Source organism: Salvelinus fontinalis, chromosome 10 (assembly GCF_029448725.1).
Source record: "Salvelinus fontinalis isolate EN_2023a chromosome 10, ASM2944872v1, whole genome shotgun sequence".
Taxonomy (NCBI): domain Eukaryota; kingdom Metazoa; phylum Chordata; class Actinopteri; order Salmoniformes; family Salmonidae; genus Salvelinus; species Salvelinus fontinalis.
The window spans coordinates 18,364,551-18,388,511 of NC_074674.1; the positions used below are offsets into that span (position 1 = coordinate 18,364,551).

General features: G+C 42.9%; 1 protein-coding gene across 1 annotated transcript in view; it reads right to left on the bottom strand.

Annotated features, from left to right (window-relative positions):
• Positions 1 to 23,961, bottom strand: part of aif1l (allograft inflammatory factor 1-like) — a 42,631-nt gene that overhangs the window by 8,348 nt on the left and 10,322 nt on the right. Inside the window, exons 3-5 of the mRNA XM_055935964.1 lie at positions 18,023 to 18,089; positions 15,832 to 15,873; positions 15,119 to 15,281 (exon numbers count right to left, since the gene is read on the bottom strand). Coding sequence (XP_055791939.1) covers positions 15,119 to 15,281; positions 15,832 to 15,873; positions 18,023 to 18,089 — 272 coding nt within the window. The remainder of the gene's footprint in view (positions 1 to 15,118; positions 15,282 to 15,831; positions 15,874 to 18,022; positions 18,090 to 23,961) is intronic.

Sequence of the window (23,961 nt, forward strand, 5' to 3'; positions counted from 1 at the left end):
GTGACATATATAGGGAAGGTAATCAGGTAGGTGATGGAGTCCAGGTGAGTCTGAAGAGCATCATAACGAGCAGCGTGGTGACCTAGAGGTCAGAGAGGGAGCACACGTGACAGGTGTGAATACTGTAGCTGCTTTTCTAAGTGAAGAGTTTGTTTCCAAAACTCTATATCCACCAATTTTTCCCATTTGTGTTTTTTCAACAGAAATGATTGCTTATGGGTACCTTCATGTGTGTAAAATATTACTGTAAAATCCATTCATTCATAGATTTTAGCGGTGTATGAAAATGTTTTTTTGTTTGTTCGTATCCTGTAAATCTGACTGTGATATGTGGTTGTCTCACCTAGCTATCTTAAGATGAATGCCCTTATTGTAAGTCTCTCTGGATAAGAGCATCTGATAAATGGTTAAAATACAGATCTCATATTGCTCTACTGAATAATAGTTTTTAAAAATATATATATTTTTGTATAATTTGTACAGTTCTTTATTACAAATGTAGTTATTTGTTACATTTGACTGTGTAAAACCTAGCAGTACTACTCATTACTCTGAGAGTGAGGCGGATATATAGCATTTAGCTAAAAAACATGATTATTTGTCTAAATAAAACCATTAAGCGATAGATTGGTCTGTCTGTGATTGAACAACCCCGTGCCATGATTAGATAATGGGGAAAAAATACACCACATCTCTTTCATAATTTCTTTCAAAAATAAAAACTAATTTCCAACATTCCTGAAAAATGAATATATAGCGTATTGTGATTAAGCTCTTTAAGTACATGGCACAACAAGGTCATTTAGGGTGTCCAGCTGTAGAACATAAAAAGTAGAGGATGTTTTAAGCAGCAGCAGCAGAGACAATTAATCCCCTCCTGGATCAAGACCCATATTTTTTTTGTGCGTACAGAAATGAAATACTGTGTGTGTGTGAGTGCGCATGTGTGTCTATGCATGAGAGTGAGTGAGTTAGGGCTGACTCCATTTAGTCTACTGGTCGATTGTTCGGTTGATAGGCTGTTGGTCAACCAAGATTTATTTTATCAAGCTGTGCCAAATACCCTACATGACCAAAAGTCTGTGGACACCTGCTCGTCTAAAATCTCATTCCAAAATCATGGGCATTAATATGGAGTTGGTCCCCCCCCCTCTGCTGCTATAACAGCCTCCACTCTTCTGGGAAGGCTATCCACTAGATGTTGGAACATTGCTGCGGGGACTTGCTTCCATTCAGCCACAAGAGCATTAGTGAGGTCACGCACTAATGTTCGGCGATTAGGCCTGGCTCGCAGTCGGCGTTCCAATTCATCCCAAAGGTGTTCGATGGAGTTGAGGTCAGGGCTCTGTGCAGGCCAGTCAAGTTCTTCCACACTGATCTCGACAATTCATTTCTGTATGGACTTCGCTTTGTACAAGGGGGCATTGTCATGCTGGAACAGGAAAGGGCCTTCCCCAAACTGTTGCCGTAAAGTTGGAAGCACAGAGTTGTCTAGAATGTCATTGTAATGCTGTAGCATTAAAATGTCCCTTCATTGGAACTAAGTGGCCTAGCCCAAACCATGAAAAACAGCCCCAGACCATTATTCCTCCTCCATAAAACTTTACATTTGGGCAGGTAGAGTTATCCTGGCATCCGCCAAACCCAGATTCGTCCATCAGACTGCCAGATGGTGAAGCGCGATTCATCACTCCAGAGAACGCGTTTCCACTGCTCCCAGAGTCCAATGGCGTCGAGCTTTACAGCACTCCAGCCTACGCTTGGCATTGGGTATGGTGATCTTAGGCTTTTGTGCGGCTGCTTGGCCATGGCACGAAGCTCCCGACGAACAGTTATTGTGCTGACGTTGCTTCCAGAGACAGTTTGGAACTCGGTAGTGAGTGTTGCAATAGAGGACAGATGATTTTATACACGCTACGTGTTTCAGCACTTGGCGGTCCCGTTCTGTGAGGTTGTGTGGCCAACCACTTCGCAGCTGAGCCATTGTTGCTCCTCGACATTTCCACTTCACAATAACAGCACTTACAGTTGACCGAGGCACCTTTAGCAGGGCAGAAATTTGATGAACTGAATTGTTGGAAAGGTAGCATCCTATGACGGTGCCAAGTTGAAAGTCACTGAGCTCTTCAGTAAGGCCATTCTACTGCCCATGTTTGTCTATGGATTGCATGGCTGTGTGCTCGATTTTATACACCTGTCAGCAATGGGTGTGGCTGAAATAGCCAAATCCCTCATTTGAAGGGGTGTCCACATACTTTTGTATATATAAAAATATATATATGGCACACGAGACACCTGTCTGATTCACACCTGTGAGTGGACTAATCCATTGGTGGGGAGGCCGCAGGGATGGCACACCAGTATCACCAGAAGAAATTCATTATCAGAATTTCTAATCTACAGTGTTTGTTTGGTTATTGCTGACTGCTGGTGTAGCCTATTACCGCCAACTTCAGGAGCATAACTGCAGCGAAGGCCAGCAGCACCGAGAGGGGGGGGGGGAGGGGTCGGGTCAGAACAGGATTTTTCTTCGGGTTTGGCTATATTGATCTCAGACTCCCTCTTTAGTAATTTGTGTATCAATTTTTAATCGCAGTGCTTAAAGCATCAGACAAGCTCAGTAGCCTACATATAGCTGATTTTATTCAAACATAGGGTGTGTCTATATATGGAAAAATACACGTTTAAAAATGTTGACCAATCGATTGGTTGAAAGAACAGCCGACTCTCGGTCGACCAATATTTCTTTTAGTCGGGGACAGCCCTAGAGTGAGTGAATGACTGAGAGACCGGGAGAGAGGGAGAGTACGTTCACATGTGTATGCTATTGCAGGATTTGGGCCATGCACAAAGGGATGGGGTTTGGGGAACATGCTTGGCAATCCTTCCAAGACTGCCTCTATTCTATTCCCAGTGCCTGGGAACTGAGAGCTGGGCAGGATTTAAGATGGCTGCAGTGCCGTGTCCATTCAGTGTCCCACACTAACGAGAGTCCCTAACGACAGTCACTAATGACACAGTCCCTAACGAGCAGTTAGGCCAGAGGGGGCGATCAAAACAGGACGCCCTGCTGAGTTTAACAGGGGGCTTATGTCCCCAACCAGGACATACTGATCTAAATAGATATGGAGTAGAGAGAGAGGGAGGGAAAGACAGTGTTTCCACAAGTACATAGAGTAGCCGGCCAAATCGGAGAAGTAGTTCAAATGTATTTGCAGAAAGAGCTATATTTGTGTCCTCTGGTACATCCTAATGCCTTGATTCCATCTGAAATGCACAGCAAAATTTGAATACTTTATCGACTTTACTTCCCAGATTGGAAAAATGTATTGCCACAATGTTTATTCTTCAAATTATGTATTTTATTTAAACGGATACATTTATTAAATTAAAGGTTTTGTTTTTCCAGGTTTCCGTTTTTCCCAGTTTCAGGCTATATATATATATATGTATATATATGTATATATATGTATATATATATATATATATGTATATGTATATGTATATGTATATGTATATGTATATATATATATATGTATATGTATATGTATATGTATATATATATATATATATATATATATATATATATGTATATGTATATATATATATATATATGTATATGTATATGTATATGTATATATATGTCAGGAATTATGAGAAACTGAGTTTAAATGTATTTGGCTAAGGTGCATGTAAACTTCCGACTTCAACTGTATGTATGTGTGTATGTATATATATATATATATATATATATATATATATATATATATATACATACACACATACATACAGTTGAAGTCGGAAGTTTACATGCACCTTAGCCAAATACATTTAAACTCAGTTTCTCATAATTCCTGACATTTAATCCAAGTATAACCTCCCTGTCTTAGATCAGTTTGGGTCACCACTTTATTTTAAGAATGTGAAATGTCAGAATAATAGCAGAGAGAATGATTTATTTCAGCTTTTATTTCTTTCATCATATTCCCAGTGGGTCAGAAATTTACATACACTCAATTAGTGATTGGTAGCATTGCCTTTAAATTGTTTAACTTGGGTCAAACGTTTCAGGTAGCCTTCCACAAGCCTCCCACAATAAATTGGGGGAATTTTGGCCCATTCCTCCTGACAAAGCTGGTGTTACTGAGTCAGCTTTGTATGCCTCCTTGCTCACCCATGCTTTTTCAGGTCTGCCCACAAATTTTCTATGGGATTGAGGTCAGGGCTTTGTGATGGCCACTCCAATACCTTGACTTTGTTGTCCTTAAGCCATTTTGCCACAAGTATGCTTGGGGTCATTGTCCATTGGAAGACTCATTAGCGACCAAGCTTTAACTTCCTGACTGATGTCTTGAAATGTTGCTTCAATTTTTTCCACATCATTTTCTTTCCTCATGATGCCATCTATTTTTTGAAGTGCACCAGTCCCTTCTGCAGCAAAGCACCCGCACAACATGATGCTGCCACCCACGTACTTCACGGTTGGGATGGTGTTCTTCGGCTTGCAAGCGTACCCCCTTTTCCTCCAAACATAACAATGGTCATTCTGACCAAACAGTTATATTTTTGTTTCATCAGACCAGAGGACATTTCTCCAAAAAGTACGATCTTTGTCCCCATGTCCATTTGCAAACTCTAGTCTCGCTTTTTTATGGTGGTTTTGGAGCAGTGGCTTCTTCCTTGCTGAGCGGCCTTTCAGGTTATGTCGATATAAGACTCGTTTTACTGTAGATATAGATACTTTTGTACCTGTTTCCTCCAGCATCTTCACAAGGTCTTTTGCTGTTGTTCTGGGATTAATTTGCACTTTTCGCACAAAAGTACGTTCATCTCTAGGAGACAGAATGTGTCGACATTGGCCGTGCGATCCAATGGTGTTTATACTTGCGTACTATTGTTTGTACAGATGAAAGTGGTACCTTCAGGCGTTTGGAAATTGCTACCAAGGTTGAACCAGACTTGTGGGGGTCTACAATTCTTTTCTGAGGTCTTGGCTGATTTCTTTTGATTTTCCCATGATGTCAAGCAAAGAGGCACAGAGTTTGAAGGTAGGCCTTGAAATACATCCACAGGTACACCTCCAATTGACTCAAATGATGTCAATTAGCCTATCAGAAGCTTCTAAAGCCATGACATAATTTTCTGGAATTTTCCAAGCTGTTCAAAGGCAGTCAACTTAGTGCATGTAAACTTCTGACCCACTGGAATTGTGATACAGTCAATTATAAGTGAAATAACCTGTCTGTAAACAATTGTTGGAAAAATGATGCCCTAATCGACTTGCCAAAACTATAGTTTGTTAACAAGAAATGTGTGGAGTGGTTAAAAAACGAGTTTTAATGACTCCAACCTAAGTGCATGTAAACTTCTGACTTCAACTGTATATCCAGTCAAAAGTTTGGACACGCCTACTCATTCAAGATTTTTTCTTTATTTTTACTATTTTCTAGCCAAAAAAGACAAATCAAAATATATTTTATATTCTTCAAAGTAGCCACCTTTTGCCTTGATGACAGTTTTGTACACTCTTGGCATTGTCTCAATGTCCCCCCGTCCCCAGTGAAAATTGCGCCCCTGATCATCGCTAACGGCCACACACAGGGGCATTCTCGTGTCCTCATTCACAAAGTTGCAGGAAATACGAATCACTGATGCATTCTGTTCATGTCTTATGATAAACTTGGACAAATGAATTCATGTTCAATACATTTAGTTGATTCCCTGGTAAGGTTTATACCTTTTTGAATATTGTTGAATTCCGTTTTAATGCCTGGAGTCCGTGAGGGCCTAATTATCCTATTTGGATCAGAATAAAGGTTCTCCATTGCCCATTGTTCCTGCAGTAATGATTCACCATCTTCATTGAATGTTTTCATAATGTATCTGCACTGCAGAAAAGCCTAGGCCTACCTGTAGCCTGTGCAAAATAGGGAGCCAAATGAACGTCTCTCTCACGGATGCGATTGGTTAGGCTTCACCGACGAGACGTCACTCATTTTAGCTTCACTGTCTGGCAAATCCCGACATCCTAGGAAAGGTATACTTGTCCCAATACGATTCCACGGACATAAATATAACCACGTTGCATGATTTATGAATGGCAAAGGGATATAGGAAATAGACTTTATTTCAGTCAGATCGACACCTTTTATAAATTAGGGCTGGGCGATATGGCCAAAATATCATATCATGGTATTTTTCAAATTTGACGGTATTTTTTAAAAAGTTTTTGATTAAGAAAAGTTCTACATTTGCGTTATGAGTAGTGCGTGGCCCTAGGGTGGCAACACACATTCTAAATTATTTCAATGGGTCTTTCTCCATTCTGATTGTTTAATACTGTTCAATTCAACTTCAACCTAAAATAATTTATTGCATTTCCATCAATTTCTGCATTTCCTGCACTCATTTGAGATAATTTTCACACTGCCACTATATGGGCAGAAAAACTAGGCCTTATTTTTAACCAAACGTTGCAACTGCGATTTAGATCAAAAACTTAGGTGAACTTTTGGAATCATGGAAATAGAATGTTTATTCTAACATAGTTAGAATATAATAGCGGGCACTTTGAATACAGTGTTGTTTGACATGACAACGAATGAAAATGCCATGGAGGAGTAATTGTGACAGGGTAGGAACCAAACTGATGTTCAGTGTTTCCTAGGGGACCCTATAATCTTTGGCTACATTAAATCTTTATTCATGTAGCCAACATATTCATGCTTCGCCTATTCCTCTTTGATTTAGAAGATACTGTTGCACAAACAACATGCGGATTTAGGCCTCCACCAGCACTGGTATCAGGCTGTATTAGCTAGCTACGTTTGCTCTGACTCAGTACTTTTGTTAGCTAGTTTGCTAGCCAGGCAGCTAGCTAATTAGCAATTAGCAGTAGTGGCTAACACGATTTAGCTTAACTCGCTAAGAAAATACAAACTAGCTGTTTGCAGATGTAAGAAACACAAACTAATATTGTAACTATAGAACGCCTGTGGATCCAAGTTGTTGCATGTGCTGCATTGACCATGCAGACTGAACGAAAGTGTCTCGTGGTCAAGCAACAACAAATGCGCTCCTTGAGTGACAGGGGGTGGGACTAGGTCTGTGTGGAAAGCGGCATGGAGAGAGAGCGGAAAGGGATGACTCAAGTAGTAGAGTAAACTATACAAATGGACATTACACACGGCGTATCACATTTAACAAACCAAACATTCAAATACCGTTATAGGGAAAATAAAAACCAAAACCGGTCCGTGCATCAATACCGGTGTATAGTAATATACGGTATACCGCCCAGCACTAATTTAAATGACGAGATGCTCATGTCTCCGCCCTAACAATGGGAGGCGTTGTCCCAAAGGTAGGAAGGTAGGCAGGCGACAAGATTAGGTCCAAAATAAGCCCATAGAAACGCATTGGGTTATTTTGGACAGATTTTGGCAAGAGTGAAACCTCTCACTTTGCCTAATCCTCGTTGCTGCGTTTCCCTGTCATCGCTCACTTTGTGACTGACTGACAGGCAACTGTCCTATCAATAGATGCCTAGAAGATGCATATCGTTGATTCTTGCGGGAGAGGGCTCAACGGACTAGCGAATTGAAACTTTTACATGAAAAGAAGCCTAGTTAATATGAAGTGGTAAAATATAACCAGATGAAAATGAGCCTGTAACCGGCTGATTAGCAGACAGCCGGCACTAATGGAAAACACAGAGAGAGTGAGATTGGGATAGAGAGAATGACAGGCACCACAAGGGAATGAGAGAAAACTATAGAGTGAGACAATATGAATATGAGCACTAGGAGTGCAAATAAAAAGACAAAGGTGGAGGGAGGTGAAAGATTGAAAGTGAAACACTGGAGAAGGAGGAATAAAATAGACGGATGGAGAGACCCAGAAAGGCATTGAGAGAATGAAGGAGGAAGACAGATAGTAAAACAAACAAAGAAAAAACAAAGGAGACAGACAAAGGGAGTGACGTGTATAGAAAACGAGAGAGAGAGAGAGAGAGAGGCGTCTTTACTTTCCATTTTTGGTTAACCTCAGCAAAGCTCCTATAAGCTCATAAGGAGTGTTGATCCCAATGGAGGCCAAACCTCCTCCACGGCAACTCCACTGCTGGCGAACGTTTCCCTGGCAACCACTTCCCACTCTGTTCCTGACTACATTACCAATGGTTCCACTGGATGGCTTTTAAATGGCTACTGTAGCAGCGTGTTCGAGGGGATCAGCCTGAGCAAGGCCCTGAACAGATTTGCTCACCTTAAATCATGTAATGAGTAGTTATTTGGGATGCGTGATGATTTGTAGATCAGTGATTCTGCACATAGCCTTGGTACGTATGCCTGTAGATTCCCTTATGACAATGCAGCGAGCCACAGTCAGCCGTCAGGCACAGTCACACCACAGTTTCACTAAAATACTCAGGATTATCTAATTGGCTGGCTGGGCTCCATGAGGAAAGAGAGGGATTCCTTCTCTCACCGTGTGGTGGTTCACACGCTAAACCTGCTAAGCCCGTCACACTGACCTGAACTCACTCTGGGGACAAGACAGAACCATCCACAGTTATTCATTAACTACTAGGCCTAACCTCTGGTCACCCTACAGATACCGACCAAAACTATGGAAAAACTGGAGTAAATGAGAGATACAAAGTACTGTATATTAAAAGCAGGTGCGTCCAAACAGGTGTGGTTCCTGAGTTAATTAAACATCTCATCATACATAGTGTCATGTATAAAAATGCTGGGCAGGCCATTATTTTCGCTACCTTGGCTATGCCTCCATAGGTTGACAATGCTCCCATCCACACACTCCATAACATGCTGGGTTTGGATGACCCAACTGCTGTGTTGCAAGCATTGGGTCACTTAGTTGGGTTGATGTCTTTAAAAATGGCTGGTTTATTGATGCTGAGTTATTGAGAGATGACACAATGGGACATATCAGAAGACTGGAGGAGTGGCTTAGTAGGGACCTGGTTTTCAGATAGTTATTTTTGGCTACCCGTGAGTAAATGTTATTACGGTTCATCTGTTCTGTTGTATTGTTATCACATGTTAAGGTTGGACACTGACATTTTTGTAACTTTAATGAGTCTTACACAAGTTTACGAGTTCCCCAAGAGCCTATGCACATTTTGGATATGTAAATAAGAGCACTATATAGTAGATTGACATAGGCTAGTGATTTTGCTGTTTGTTACTCGTCTTGTTGGCTGAAGAAAAGTAAAATGTTCAAAGTGCACATCAGAATTCGTTAAGGGCCGCACGTAGTTGCATCCTCGACTTGCATGTTCTGTTAATATGAATGATCATATTCCAAATGTGATTTCGGTCATTCTGAGCACCGTGGGTGGATGCCCTTATCAGGTTACGCACCCAATGCATATGGGTCCTGTACATTTCTCAAATGTCCGAGAAATAAAAATGTTGCCGGTCAAATGTCTGGCGCCACATTTTGCTAACGGAAACCCTGGCGTGTGTGTGCATGAAGCCAAATGTGTGTTTAGTCTACTCTGGCACTCAAATGGCCAACCCAGGAAACAATAGGCCTGGACTTGGCCCCAGAACCCCCCCGGCCGTTAGTAGTACCCGACCCAAATTATTTCCCTGTAATTGCAACAAAACCAATTGTTCCTTTGCCAAGAAACTCTGAATAACACTTTACAAACTATAAAATAGCTTCTGTTTTCTGTCCTCAAACCCCTCACTCTCTCTCTCTCCAACTCCCCCTCTTTCTCCCTCTCCGTCCCAGGAGAGAAACGGAACACTATAATACAACAAGAGTGCAGTTGAAGATCGCTGTGGCCAACTTGGATGACATCCAATCAAATTCACACATTAAAAGGCTGGAGTGGGAGAAAGGTTTTTGAAAGGGGGAGGGGGGGGGGGGTCTCAAATCACTCAGACAGAGAATAAAAGGTAGCAACATTTACTCTGGCTTTTTCTCAATTGGATTTGCTCAACTCCTGTATCCTCCCTCGCCTCTTTTTGAAAAAGGTCAAAGGTAATTGAGGAGAGGCGGCAGGGAGGGAGAACGAGTGGAGGAGTCTCATTGTATCAAATGAGACTCCTCCACTCACGCGTCATCAGGCAAATTACGTTTACAAGTGTGGATCCCGAAATAAATGTGTAAAGTGATTAAAAACAAATTAAGTTAGTTGTGAAAGACATTTTATCGATAAAACGTTAAGTAGCATACTGTTTTTAAACGTGTGCTCATCTGACAAAACAAAAGCTGATTCAAAGGGGGTGTGGCAGATTCCAAAACTCTTCCGGGAAGGACTCAGGTAGGATACATATGACTATCCTCGATGTAAGGTGGCTATCGAGGAGGGCAGGACAAGTCTTCCGTTCACCTACTAACAAATGGACATCTCCTCGAACACTCCACAACTTGTCAGTTTCCGGATCACGGAGGAGAGGATGGAGGAGAGAGTGTGGAGGACAGACTTTTTCCCAAATGAGAAAAGGCCTCTGTCTTTTTCTCTCGCTAGGCTCACCACCACTACTGATGAAGGATAGAGAGAGTGAGGGAGAGAGCGAGAGAGAAAGATTTGGAGTGAGAGAGAGAGATTAACAAAGAAAGAGTGGAAGGAGCAGTGGAGAAACGTTGTTTCTGCCTGATGATGAGTGTATTTGGGATTATGAGGAGACTTGTCTGGCTAAGGATCTGCCGGCCCAGTTTAGTCCAGTTAGAGCTGAAATGCAATAGCAAACACACACTGACTAGACCCGCAGATATCTGCCCAAACCCAACCCAGGCTTGTGAGCAAAACGATGTAAATAGCCAAGAAACACAAGTACAACCTCACTTCAGTAGACTTTCGTTTTGAGTAAATTAGACCAACTTTCATGCCTGTGCCCAGCACTTCTAAAAATTCATATTTTACTCAACTCTTCAGCGAAGCACTGTTGAAGCTCGAGGTGAAATAGGCTATATCGGATTCGTAGTTCTTTGACTTTATGCGATTAATTTACCAGCTATGAAACAGAACTGAGGAAATACATTGAAAACAGCTACTGCAGCATTTATTTTACTATAAATTGTGATCACACTTGACTATTTTTATTCCCAAATGCGAGTGAAATGCTCGCATTGTGGAGCCCTGACCACCCGCCAACGTGGCTGGTGAATAGACATCTTACCCGCCAATGCCAAAAATCTACCCGCATTTGGCAGGTGTTAATTTTAGGCCCTGCTTACACAAGTAACCCTGTCCAAAACACCTGCTGACTGGCTTTTGAAAGAACATTCCTGTCTCAACTCAGAGATGTTTCCCTTGACAGTGTTTTTTTATTTTTTATATAAGTGTTGCCCTTAGATGAATGGTGGTTTAGGACAGGGCAAAGTCTTAGACTGTACTGAGGGATGTCTGTTTTATGCTCCTCCCACCATGAATACCATGGCGATAAACGCTGGTGCCATGTGGCGAGTGATGATGTCATCACCTGTCATCCCAAACCCTGCTGAAAGATAACAACTGGCTGACACAGCGGAGGGTGAATTCCCACACACACAGCAAAAGCCAACGAGCGTCCCATGAGACCTACAGTTGAAGTCGGAAGTTTACATAACCTTAGGTTGGAGTCATTAAAACTCGTTTTCCAACCACTCCACACATTTCTTGTTAACAAACTATAATTTTGTCAAGTCGGTGTGGACATCTATTTTTGGCATGACACAAGTAATTTTTCCAACAATTGTTTAGACAGCTATATCACGTATAATTCACTGTATCACAATTCCAGTGGGTTAGAAGTTTACATACACTAAGTTGACTGTGCCTTTAAACAGCTTGGAAAATTACAGAAAATGATGTCATGGCTTTAGAAGCTTCTGATAGGCTAATTGACATCATTTGAGTCAATTGGAGGTGTACCTGTGGATGTATTTCAAGGCCTACCTTCAAATTCAGTGCCTCTTTGCTTGACATCATGGGAAAAATCAAAAGAAATCAGCCAAGACCTCAGAAAATAATTGTAGACCCCCACAAGTCTGGCTCAACCTTGGTAGCAATTTCCGCCTGAAGGTACCACGTTCATCTGTACAAACAATAGTACGCAAGTATAAACACCATTGGACCACACGGCCGTCATACTGCTCAGGAAGGAGACACGTTCTGTCTCCTAGAGATGAACGTACTTTGGTGCGAAAAGTGCAAATCAATCCCAGAACAACAGCAAAGGACCTTGTGAAGATGCTGGTTAAGTCCTATATCGACATAACCTGATAGGCTGCTCAGCAAGGAAGAAGCCACTGCTCCAAAACCGCCATAAAAAAGCCAGACTACGGTTTGCAACTGCACATGGGGACAATGATCGTACTTTTTGCAGAAATGTCCTCTGGTCTGATGAAACATAAATAGAACTGTTTGGCCATAATGACCATCGTTATGTTTGGAGGAAAAGGGGGATGCTTGCAAGCCGAAGAACACCATCCCAACCGTGAAGCACGGGGGTGGCAGTATCATGTTGCAGGGGTGCTTTGCTGCAGGAGGGACTGGCGCACTTCACAAAATAGATGGCATCATGAGGCAGGAAAAGTATGTGGATATATTGAAGCAACATCTCAAGACATTAGTCAGGAAGTTAAAGCTTGGTCGCAAATGGGTCTTCCAAATGGACAATGACCCCAAGCATACTTCCAAAGTTGTGGCAAAATGGCTTAAGGACAACAAAGTCAAGGTATAGGAGTGGCCATCACAAAGCCCTGACCTCCATCCTATAGAAAAGTTGTGGGCAGAACAGAAAAAGTGTTTGCGAGCAAGGAGGTCCACAAACCTGACTCAGTTACACCAGCTCTGTCAGGAGGAATGGGCCAAAATTCACCCAACTTATTGTGGGAAGCTTGTGGGAGGCTACCCGAAACGTTTGACCCAAGTTAACCTGTTGGGGATGGGGGCGCTGTTTAGACTATTTATGCTAATGTGGCTAATTTTTTAAACGGCTTCCCACAAAATCCTTGATCGTACAATATGCATATTATTATTATTATTGGATAGAAAACAGTCTATAGTTTCTATAGGAGTTGAAATTTTGTCTCTAAGTGGAACAGAGCCCATTCTACAGCAATTTCCCTGACATGGAGTCAGATTTGAGAAATGTTGGCCACTTTTCTGAAGTCAGTTAAAAGGGCACTGTCGTTGCTATGACTATACGGACACTTCTTACGTCTTCCCCTGGATGCCTTTACGTGATGACGATTCCAACGGGCTCGATTGCGCGTTCACAGGCCCTACAAATGAAAAAACTCTGAAGCTAGTCATTCTTTGGGAGCTGCGTAACGCGCGTGGAAGACACCGACCCTCTCCTGTTCCAAGCGTTAGTTTAGCCTGTTATATTTCTCCGGTCATCTTTTCACTCGTTATAGGAGTTACAAACATCACAAAGTAGTTAATTTAAAGCGTTTTATAGCAATTTATATCCGTTTAGTGCGATTTTGGGACATTTATTTTTGCAACGATGTGAAAAGTTGGGCACGCTTTTCAGTTCATCCCGAACGTAGTTGACATTTCCACATGGCAAGAGGACAGCTTTCCACCAAAAGACGATTTCTCCCAAGAAAGGATCCTTTGCCCAAGATACTGATGGAAGAACAGCTCAAGGTAGGACATTTTTATTATGATAAATCGTGTTTCTGTCGAAACATTTTAGTGGCTTAGGACGCCATGTTTTTTGACGTAGCTTCGCTTGGCGCAAACTGTATTGAAAAGTAAGGATAAATTAAAAAATGTAATAACGCAATTGTATTAAGAATTAAATTGTCTATCAATCCCTGTCCACCCTATATTTTTTAGTCACGTTTATGAGTATTTATGTATAAGAGTAGATCACTGTCTAAGTGGCGCAAGGACATTTTGTGACCAGCTGAGCTACATTTCACATTGTCTAACCATGATTTTGGTGGCTAAATATAAACATTTTCGATCAAACTGTATATGCATGTTGTAATGTGATGTTACAGGAGTGTCATCGGAAGAATTCTGAGAAGGTTAGTGAAAAAATTAATATCTTTTGGCGATGTTGACTTTTATCGCTCACTTTGGCTAGAATCAATGCTGGGCTGCTAATTGCTATGTGCTAAGCTAATATAACGATTTATTGTGTTTTCGCTGTAAGACACTTAGAAAATCTGAAATATTGTCTGTATTCACAGGATCTGTGTCTTTCGATTCGTGTATGCTGTGTATTTTTACGAAATGTTTGATGATTAGTAGTTAGGTAAACACGTTGCTCATTGTAATTATTCTAGTCCATTTGTGATGGTGGGTGCAATTGTAAACTATGCCATATACCTGAAATATGCACTTTTTTCTAACAAAACCTATCCCATACCATAAATATGTTATCAGACTGTCATCTAATGAGTTTTTTTGTTGGTTAGGGGCTATAAATATCTTAGTTTAGCCGAATTGGTGATGGCTACTGGTGTTGGTGGACAAATAAAAGATGGTGGATTATGCTAATGTGTTTTTAGGTAATAGATGTACATCTTTACATATTGTGTCTTCCCTGTAAAACATTTTAAAAATCGGAAATGTTGACTGGATTCATAAGATCTGTGTCTTTCATTAGCTGTATTGGACTTTAATGTGTGAAAGTTAAATATTTAAAAAAAATATTTTTTTTGAATTTCGCGGCACTGGTTTTTCAGTGGGGGGGGGGGGGGGGGTGCCGCTAGCGCCACGCTGATCCTAGACAGGTTAAACAATTTAAAGGCAATGCTACCAAATACTAATTGAGTGTATGTAAACTTCTGACCCACTGGGAATGTGATGAAAGAAATAAAAGCTGAAATAAATAATTCTCTCTGCTATTATTCTGACATTTCACATTCTTAAAATAAAGTGGTGATCCTAACTGACCTAAAACAGGGAATTTTTACTCGGATTAAGTGTCAGGAATGGTGAAAAACTGAATTTAAATGTATTTGGCTAAGGTGTATGTAAACTTCCGACTTCAACTGTGTGTAACGATGCACGTTGTCAGTCACACACCCACCCAGAGATACCAATGAAACATGACGCAACACAATGTACATATGTTGGCGACAAGCGCCGCATACACCAACCCAATACCTTCCCCCCCGAGACACACAGCGCACTCACAGCTTGAGGACGGCCGAGCGCTTGCCCAGCATCATCTTGACGAAGTCTCTGTAGTTGATGCTGTCGCTGACGCCTTCGGTCACCTCGGAGATCATCTTCTTCATCTCCAGGTGGGTCTTCGGAACGCCCAGCTTCTCCATCATCCTCTTCATCCCCATCATATCTGCAGGGGGACGCCCACACAGGAGGAGAATGGTTAACAAGCGCACACACACACCCCCCCACTGGAGAACGACAGACACACACACCACACGCACACCCCTGCAGGAGAACGACACACCCCCCCCCCCTCCCCCCACTGGAGAACGACAGACACACACCACACGCACACCCCTGCAGGAGAACGACACACACACACACCTTATCTGACACCTGTTTTCAAGGCCAGTAGGCCAAATACAGTATCACCTTTCTAGTTAGACGCAATAGTGACACATGAAACCCTCATGGACCTCTGGTTAATCCCATACCCACAACGCACGGAGGTCTTAACTACTGCTCAGTGCTCACAAACACACACACACACACACACACACACACACACACACACACACACACACACACACACACACACACACACACACACACACACACACACACACACACACACACACACACACACACACACACACACACACACACACACACACACAAAGCACCGCAGTTGTGTATCACTGTTGAGCACCTGGCTGCTTGTCGTTTCCACTACTCACCGATCTCTCCTTGGTCATTCAGGTCAAACTCTGCATATTTGTCTGCAAAACAAATCGACACACAAGCGCATGGTTAGCTTGCATGGTTAACACACAACCGCATGGTTAGCTTGCACGGTTAACACACAACCGCATGGTTAGCTTGCACGGTTAACACACAAGCGCATGGTTAGCTTGCACGGTTAACACACAACCGCATGGTTAGCTTGCACGGTTAACACACAACCGCATGGTTAGCTTGCACGGTTAACACACAGCAGACTAAATAAGGAGGGTGGAGGTGTCTCAATGTAACACCGAATAAAGTTAAAGGCCCTTAAATAACACACCCAAACACAACGCATTAGGGAGAGTAGAAGACCAAAAAAACGCTTTGCTTAACACACACACACACACACACACACACACACACACACACACACACACACACACACACACACACACACACACACACACACACACACACACACACACACACACAGCTGGTCATAGCAGGTGTGTCTCGCAATGGCAGGCTAGGGTCAGACAGGCCAACGAGGAAAAAATATGGTCCTGGCCTTATGGCAATGAACAGATCCTCTCATTTGGCCTGGCCTACAGTTCACGCATTAGCCTAATACTTCATCAGTCAGTAGTCAACTGCCCAGTGCCACTCCAATGACATGTCTTGTTGTGGAGATAAAAACAGCGCTCTCTGGAACTCTCTCTCTGGAATTCTCTCTGGAACTCTGTAGTTAGTCAGGTTTCTGGATTAGGCCTAGCTGTTTCCCCTGTCACAATGGAGCCTCTGTGTGTGTGTTTGTGTGTGAGGCCTTGAGTTGTGGAACTTTGTCACCGTGTGGAGGGGGGGGGGTGAGGGGGCAGTCGGGGGACAATGCTGACCCTGTTTGTGAACTCTGAGGAGAGGGCCCCTGTTCCGCCTCCCACCTACACGCTGCTCTGTGAGTGGGCCTCTTGTCCTGAAGCGCTCTGTCAATCAACCATCCATCCGTCCACACACTGATAGTCTCAACAACACAAGTGGCTTCTTCCTCCTCTCCGATATTCCTCGTGTCTTCAAAGTGAGTGAAATATCTTGGAGGCCTTCTCTCTCTTCCTCCTCTTCCCCTATTCCGTGTACCCTTCTATTTACACCAGGCCTTCGCTGTGAGCGTAAAGGGCAAGGACGGACAATCACACATTGTCTCGCCCTCTCCTTCCCTCCCTCTCTTCTCTCCATGGTTAGGAGTGTGCTCTGACAGACGTATTTGTGTGATACACACATCAACCCCTGGAGCCTCTGGGGCGTGGGGCTGTCGGCTTCAGGCCTCAGCTGAGACCGTGTGGGACGCTACATGAAAGCCTCCTGTCGTTCTTTCCCAAAACAATAACGTCTTGTGTCCTTGCTCTTTGCTCATTCTCACCCGCTCTCGAACGGGAACAATACCTACAAGCATTCGCTGTTATGAGAAATAAATACAGCACCAGGGCTCTATCTAGTTCTCCTATAGGCCAGAGGAGGCTGGTGGGAGGAGCTAAAGGAGGACGGGCTGATTGTAATGACTTGAATGGAATCGATGGAACGGAGTCAAACAAGTTGTTTCAATGTGCTCGATGTGTTCGATACCATTCCATTTATTCCATTCCAGCCATTACAATGAGCCCGTCCTCCTATAGTTCCATCCCACCAGCCTCCTCTGCTATAGGCCTATGCATATAATCTCAGGATTTGCAAGTAAAATACACACACAGAACACTACTGCAACTCTCACTCTCAGACCAGACCTGTCCGTGAATGATGACACACACACACCAGGGTTCTCCCCAGGTATTTTTTAACAAGGTGCTGCTGCTGGGGGGGCTAATCCTTTCCTGGTTTCAGTGTCATTCTACTCTCTAAAACCACCTGTTCCCCCAGAGCCCTAGAATTACAATAACAACCAGAGGAGAGGAGGAGCAGACACATTCCTGCTGTCTGGAACGCTGTGGAACCCCCTGGCCTCACAACCCACTTAGAAACCAGGTCAGAACACACAGACACACTAAAAAAACAGACATAAAATACAAACACATTGACATATGGCACACACACCCCCACAGGAAACCCACAGACACAACTTACTCACACCCCTCTTTGATTCAGACCCAAATTGGGACAGCGATACATCTTGCATTCCAGGCCGGGAAGGTCTTTCCTGGCAGAACGACTTACTTTTAAAGGAATCTAGTTTTTCTGGGAGGTCCTCCTCATCCCGGTATTTCTGGTCTTCCATGTATTCCTGAGGAGAGAGGAAAAGGGGAGAAACTGAATCCGAGAGCCCATCAGAGAAACAGGTCTAACATGGTATCAGATTCACAACATTTAACCATCATGGCTACATCTCAATTATCACTCCTTCCTCCCACGTGTGCACTTGTTCACTTCCCTTCACTGAAAGGGAATGACTACCACATGCCTCCACCAATCCAATGCTTTTTCGATTGGTGGGAAGTAGTGAACGAGTGTAAACTTCAGGTGCAATAAAATATTACTGGGACGCACCCATGTCATTTACGCTCTTCAATGCAGAGGTTACAGTATCTACAGTTGAAGTCGAAAGTTTACATACACTTAGGTTGAAGTCATGGAAACTCGTTTTTCAACCACTCGACAAATTTCTTGATAACAAGCTATAGCAAGTCGGTTAGGACATCTACTTTGTGCATGACATAGGTCATTTTTCCAACAATTGTTTACAGACAGATTATTTCACATAAAATTCACTGTATCACGATTCCAGTGGGTAAGAAGTTTACATACACTAAGTTGACTGTGCCTTCAAACAGATTGGAGAATTCCAGAAAATTATGTCATAGCTTTAGAAGCTTCTGATAGGCTAACTGACACCATTTGAGTCAATTGGAGGTGTACCTGTGGATGTATTTCAATGCCTACCTTCAAACTCAGTGCATCTATGCTTGACATCATGGGAAAATCAGAAGAAATCAGCCAAGACCTCAGAAAATAATTGTAAACCTCCACAAGTCTGGTTCATCCTTGGGAGCAATTTCCAAACGTCTGAAGGTACCACATTCATCTGTAGTACGCAAGTATAAACAATAGTACGCAAGTATAAACACCATGGGACCACGCAGGCGTCATACCGCTCAGGAAGGAGATGCGTTCTGTCTCCTAGAGATTAACGTACTTGGTGCGAAAAGTGCAAATCAATCCCAGAACAACAGCAAAGGACCTTGTGAAGATGCTGGAGGAAACAGGTACAAACGTATTAACAGCCACAGTAAAACAAGTCCTATATCGACATAACCTGAAAGGCCACTCAGCAAGGAAGAAGCCACTGCTCCAAAACCGCCATAAAAAAAGCCAGACTACGGTTTGCAACTGCACATGGGGAAAAATATTGTACGTTTTGCAGAAATGTCCTCTGGTCTGATGAAACGCAAATAGAACTGTTTGGCCATAATGACCATCGTTATGTTTGGAGTAAAAAGGGGGATGCTTGCAAGCCGAAGAACACCATCCCAACCGTGAAGCACGGGGGTGGCAGCATCATGTTGTGGGGGTGCTTTGCTGCAGGAGGGACTGGTGCACTTCACAAAAGAGATGGCATCATGAGGAATGAAAATTATGTGAATATATTGAAGCAACATCTCAAGACATCAGTCAGGAAGTTAAAGCTTGGTTGCAAATGGGTCTTCCAAATGGACAATGACCCCAAGCATGCTTGTGGCAAAATGGCTTAAGGACAACAAAGTCAAGGTATTGGAGTGGCCATCACAAAGCCCTGACCTCAATCCTATTGAAAATGTGTGGGCAGAAATAAAATAGAGTGTGCAAGCAAGGAGGCCTACAAACCTGACTCAGTTACACCAGCTCTGTCAGGAGGAATGGGCCAAAATTCACCCAACTTATTGTGGGAAGCATGTGGAAGACTACCCAAAATGTTAAACATTGTTAAACAATTTAAAGGCAATGCTACCAAATACTAACTGATGTTTAGCAGATATTTAGCAGATGTTATTGCGTTTGTAGCGAAATGCTTGTGCAGTAGTATCTAACAATTCACAACAATAAAACACAAATCTAAAAGTAAAAGATTTAAGAAAAATATTAATATTAGATCGAGCAATGTCGGAGTGGCATTGACTAAAATACAGTAGAATATAATACAGTATAAACATATGAGATGAATAAAGCAGTATGTAAACATTATTCAAGTGACTAGTGTTCCATTATTAATGTGGTCAGTGATTCCAAGTCTATGTATATAGGGCAGCAGCCTCTAAGGGACAGGGTTGTATAACTGAGTGGAAGCCGGCTAGTGACGGCTATTTAACAGTCTGATGGCCTTGCGATAGAAGCTGTTTTTGATTTTGATGATTGCATTGGAGGCGTGCGTGACCACGTAGTCATGGCTGAACAGGGAGTACAGGAGAGAAGTGGAGGTGTTGTTTCCTACCTTCATCACCTGGGGGCGGCCAGTCAGGAAGTCCAGGACGGTGTTCAGACCCAGGGCCCCGAACTTAATGATGAGCCTGTACTATGGTGTTGAATGCTGAGCTATAGACAATGAACCACATTCTTACATAGGTATTCATCTTGTCCAGAAGGGATAGTGCAGTGTGCAATGTGATGACGATTGCGTCATCTGTGGATCTATTGTGGCGGTAAGCAAATTCAAGTGGGTCTAGGGTGTCAGGTAAGGTAGAGGTGATATGGTCCTTAACTAGCCTCTCAAAGCACTTCATAATTACAGAAGTGAGTGCTACGGGGTGATAGTCATTTAGTTCAGTTACCTTTGCTTTATTGGGTACAGGAACAATGGTGGACATCTTGAAGCAAGTAGGGTCAGCAGATTGGGATAGGGAGAGATTGAATATGTCCGTAAACACTTCAGTCAGCTGGTCTGCTCATGCAGACCAGCATGAGCAGACCAGGACGCGGCTAGGGATGCCGTCTGGGCCGGCCGCCTTGCAAGGGTTAACACGCTTAAATGTCTTACTCACGTCGGCCACGGAGAAGGAGAGCCCACAGTCCTTGGTAGTGTGCCGCGTCGGCAGCACCGTGTTATCTTCAAAGCGGTCGAAGAAGGTGTTTAGCTTGTCCGGAAGCAAGACGTCGGTGTCCGCGACGTGGCTGTTTTTCCCTTTGTAGTCCGCGATTGTCTGTAGACCCTGCCACATACGTCTCGTGTCTGAGTCATTGAATTGCGACTCCACTTTGTCTCTGTACTGACGTTTTTCGTGATTGATTGCCTTACGGAGGGAATACCTACACTGTTTGTATTTGGCCATATTCCAAGTCACCGTGCCATGGTTAAATGCGGTGTTTCGCCCCTTTCAGTTTTGCGCGAATGCCGCCATCTATCCACAGTTTCTGGTTAGGGTATGTTTAAGTAGTCACAGTGGGAACAACATCCCTTATACCAGGGCTTCTTAAACTTTTTCAGCTTGGGACACAAATTAGAATTCCTGTGTTTTCCTGGGACGCAAGCTTATAAAAAATATGCAACTATACATAAATATCGGTACATTTCATTGCCCTTATGCCTAAAACAAATGCAATACAGACAAAAACAAATAACAACAAAATGAAATATCTATATACATATTCATTAATGTTTATTTCCCCCCATTAAAAACACTCGTACATATCTGTCTATGTTGGAACTGTTGCTGTTAAAATACAATGCATATTTTTCTATTCTGAACTAGAATAAACTGATCACATCACACAGATGTAGACCAGAAAACACACTCACAGTCCTAATGAGAGCATGTCTATTCTGGGCTCTGTTTTTGACAGTGTAACACTGAGGTCATGCTCAGCCTTAACTGTTTCTGTACTTGTTTTATAAGTATGTCAGAGTTGAGAACCCTGACTCGCATAGGTATGCGGTGCCAAACTGGACCAGAACATCTGCTGCTTTCTCAGTCAGGCAGGAGGCCGCTTCCTGTTGTAGATGAGCAACCCAGAACTGTGTGAGTGTGGTTGACTCAAAAAGCATTTTGCTTTAATCAGTTTATTCCAGTTAAGAATTTTTTATTTTTTTTATTTTAACAGCAACAGTTCCAACCTAGACTAGTTTTCAACAATAATTCCTACCGTGAGCCTGATCATTTTTCATCTTCATCTGAACTGTTACTAGGGTAGCTAGCTTGCTTTGGCGAATGTTAGCTATTAGCTGTGTAAAAGGCCAGGGGATTGTTTGAAACAGAAACTCGCATCTACTATGACAGTTAGTATGCCCTTATTTCTGCTTATCATCACCTGTTATAAAATGACAACAATGCCTTGCTAGCGGACTTACTTTGTCACGTTTGAAGCACTGTTTCCTGAAGCATTCTGCCCTGTTCTGAAAGAACTCCCTGGGTTTACCATCATGCTGTGGATGTTTTGTCAGGACGTGTCGTTTTATAAATTTGATCGTTATGAGAGACTCATTACTAAGCACTTCCCCGCACAAAACACATTGTGGATGCTCCTCGTTATAAGTTTGTATGAAAGAGAGAGAAACTCATCGCTGTATATGCGTTTCATGACAATTGAGCTCAGTCAGAACTTGTGGCTAGCATGAGTCCATTTCATGACAGCGGTGAGTGCTGGCGAGTGGGAATAACAAGACAGCGCTGCATCGTGTGTGTTGTGGAGTGATCTTCACGAAAACTGCAGAAAAAAGATCCGCTAAACCACGAAGCACACGGGCATCTCCCTCTCACACTTGTGCAGCTGCCAAACTGAGCACAGGCCACATCTAAGCAGAGAGCGCAGATGCACTTGGCCAAATCAATTCCAGTAATTAATGAAACAGTTATACATTTACTCTGTCACGTTGCGACCCACCATTAAGAGGTCGCGACCCATACTTTAAGAAAGGCTGCCCTATATGAACTCAGTCACCGTATCCATGTATTCGTCAATGTTATTCCCGGAACATATCCCAGTCCGCGTAAACAAAACAATCTTGAAGCATGGATTCTGATTGGTCAGACCAGAGTTGAATAGACCTAAGCATGGGTACTTCCTGTTTGAGTTTCTGCCTGTAGGAAGGAGTGAGCAAAATGGAGTCGTGATCAGATTTGCTTAAGGGAGGTCGGGGGCGGATCTTGTAGCCATCCCGGAAGTTTGAGTAGCAGTGGTCCAATGTTTTCCAGAGCGAGTACTACAGTCAATCTGTTGGTAGAACTTCAGTAGTGTTTTCCTCAAATATGCTTTGTTAAAATCCCCAGCTACAATAAATACGGCCTCAGAAAATGTGGTTTCCAGTTTGCATAAAGTCCAGTTTAGTTCTTTGAGGGCCGTTGTAGTATATCAAATCAAGTTTATTTTATATAGCCCTTCGTACATCAGCTAATATCTCGAAGTGCTGTACAGAAACCCAGCCCAAACCCAAGCAATGCAGGTGTAGAAGCACAGTGGCTAGGAAAAACTCCCTAGAAAGGCCAAAACCTAGGAAGAAACCTAGAGAGGAACCAGGCTATGAGGGGTGGCCAGTCCTCTTCTGGCTGTGCCGGGTGTAGATTATAACAGAGCATGGCCAAGATGTTCAAAATGTTCATAAGTGACAAGCATGGTCAAATAATAATCAGGAATAAATGTCAGTTGGCTTTTCATAGTATAGGCTTGAGGGGGAATATACACGGCTGTGACTATAACCGAAGATAATTCTCTTGGGAGATAATACGGTCGGCATTTGATTGTGAGGTATTCTAGGTCGGATGAACAAAAGGACTTGAGTTTCTGTATATTATCACAATCACACCATGAGTAGTTAATCAAGAAATATACACTCCCGCCTTTCTTCTTCCCGGAGAGGTTTTATTCCTGTCTGCGCGATGTACTGAGAACCCAGCTGGCTGTTTTGACCGTGAAACAGAGTATGCTACAATCCCTGATGTCTCTCTGGAAGGAGAGCCTTGCCCTGAGCTCGTGTACTTTGTTATCCAGAGACTGAATATTATCTAATAATATACTCGGAAGCGGTGGATGTTGTGCATGCCTCCTGAGTCGGACTAGAAGTCCACTCCGAATACCTCTTCTTCTCCGGCGGTGTTTTGAATGCAGCCTCTGGAATAAGTTAAATTGCCCTGGGGGGTACGAACAAAGGATCCAATTCGGGAAAGTCGTATTCCTGGCCGTAATGCTGGTGA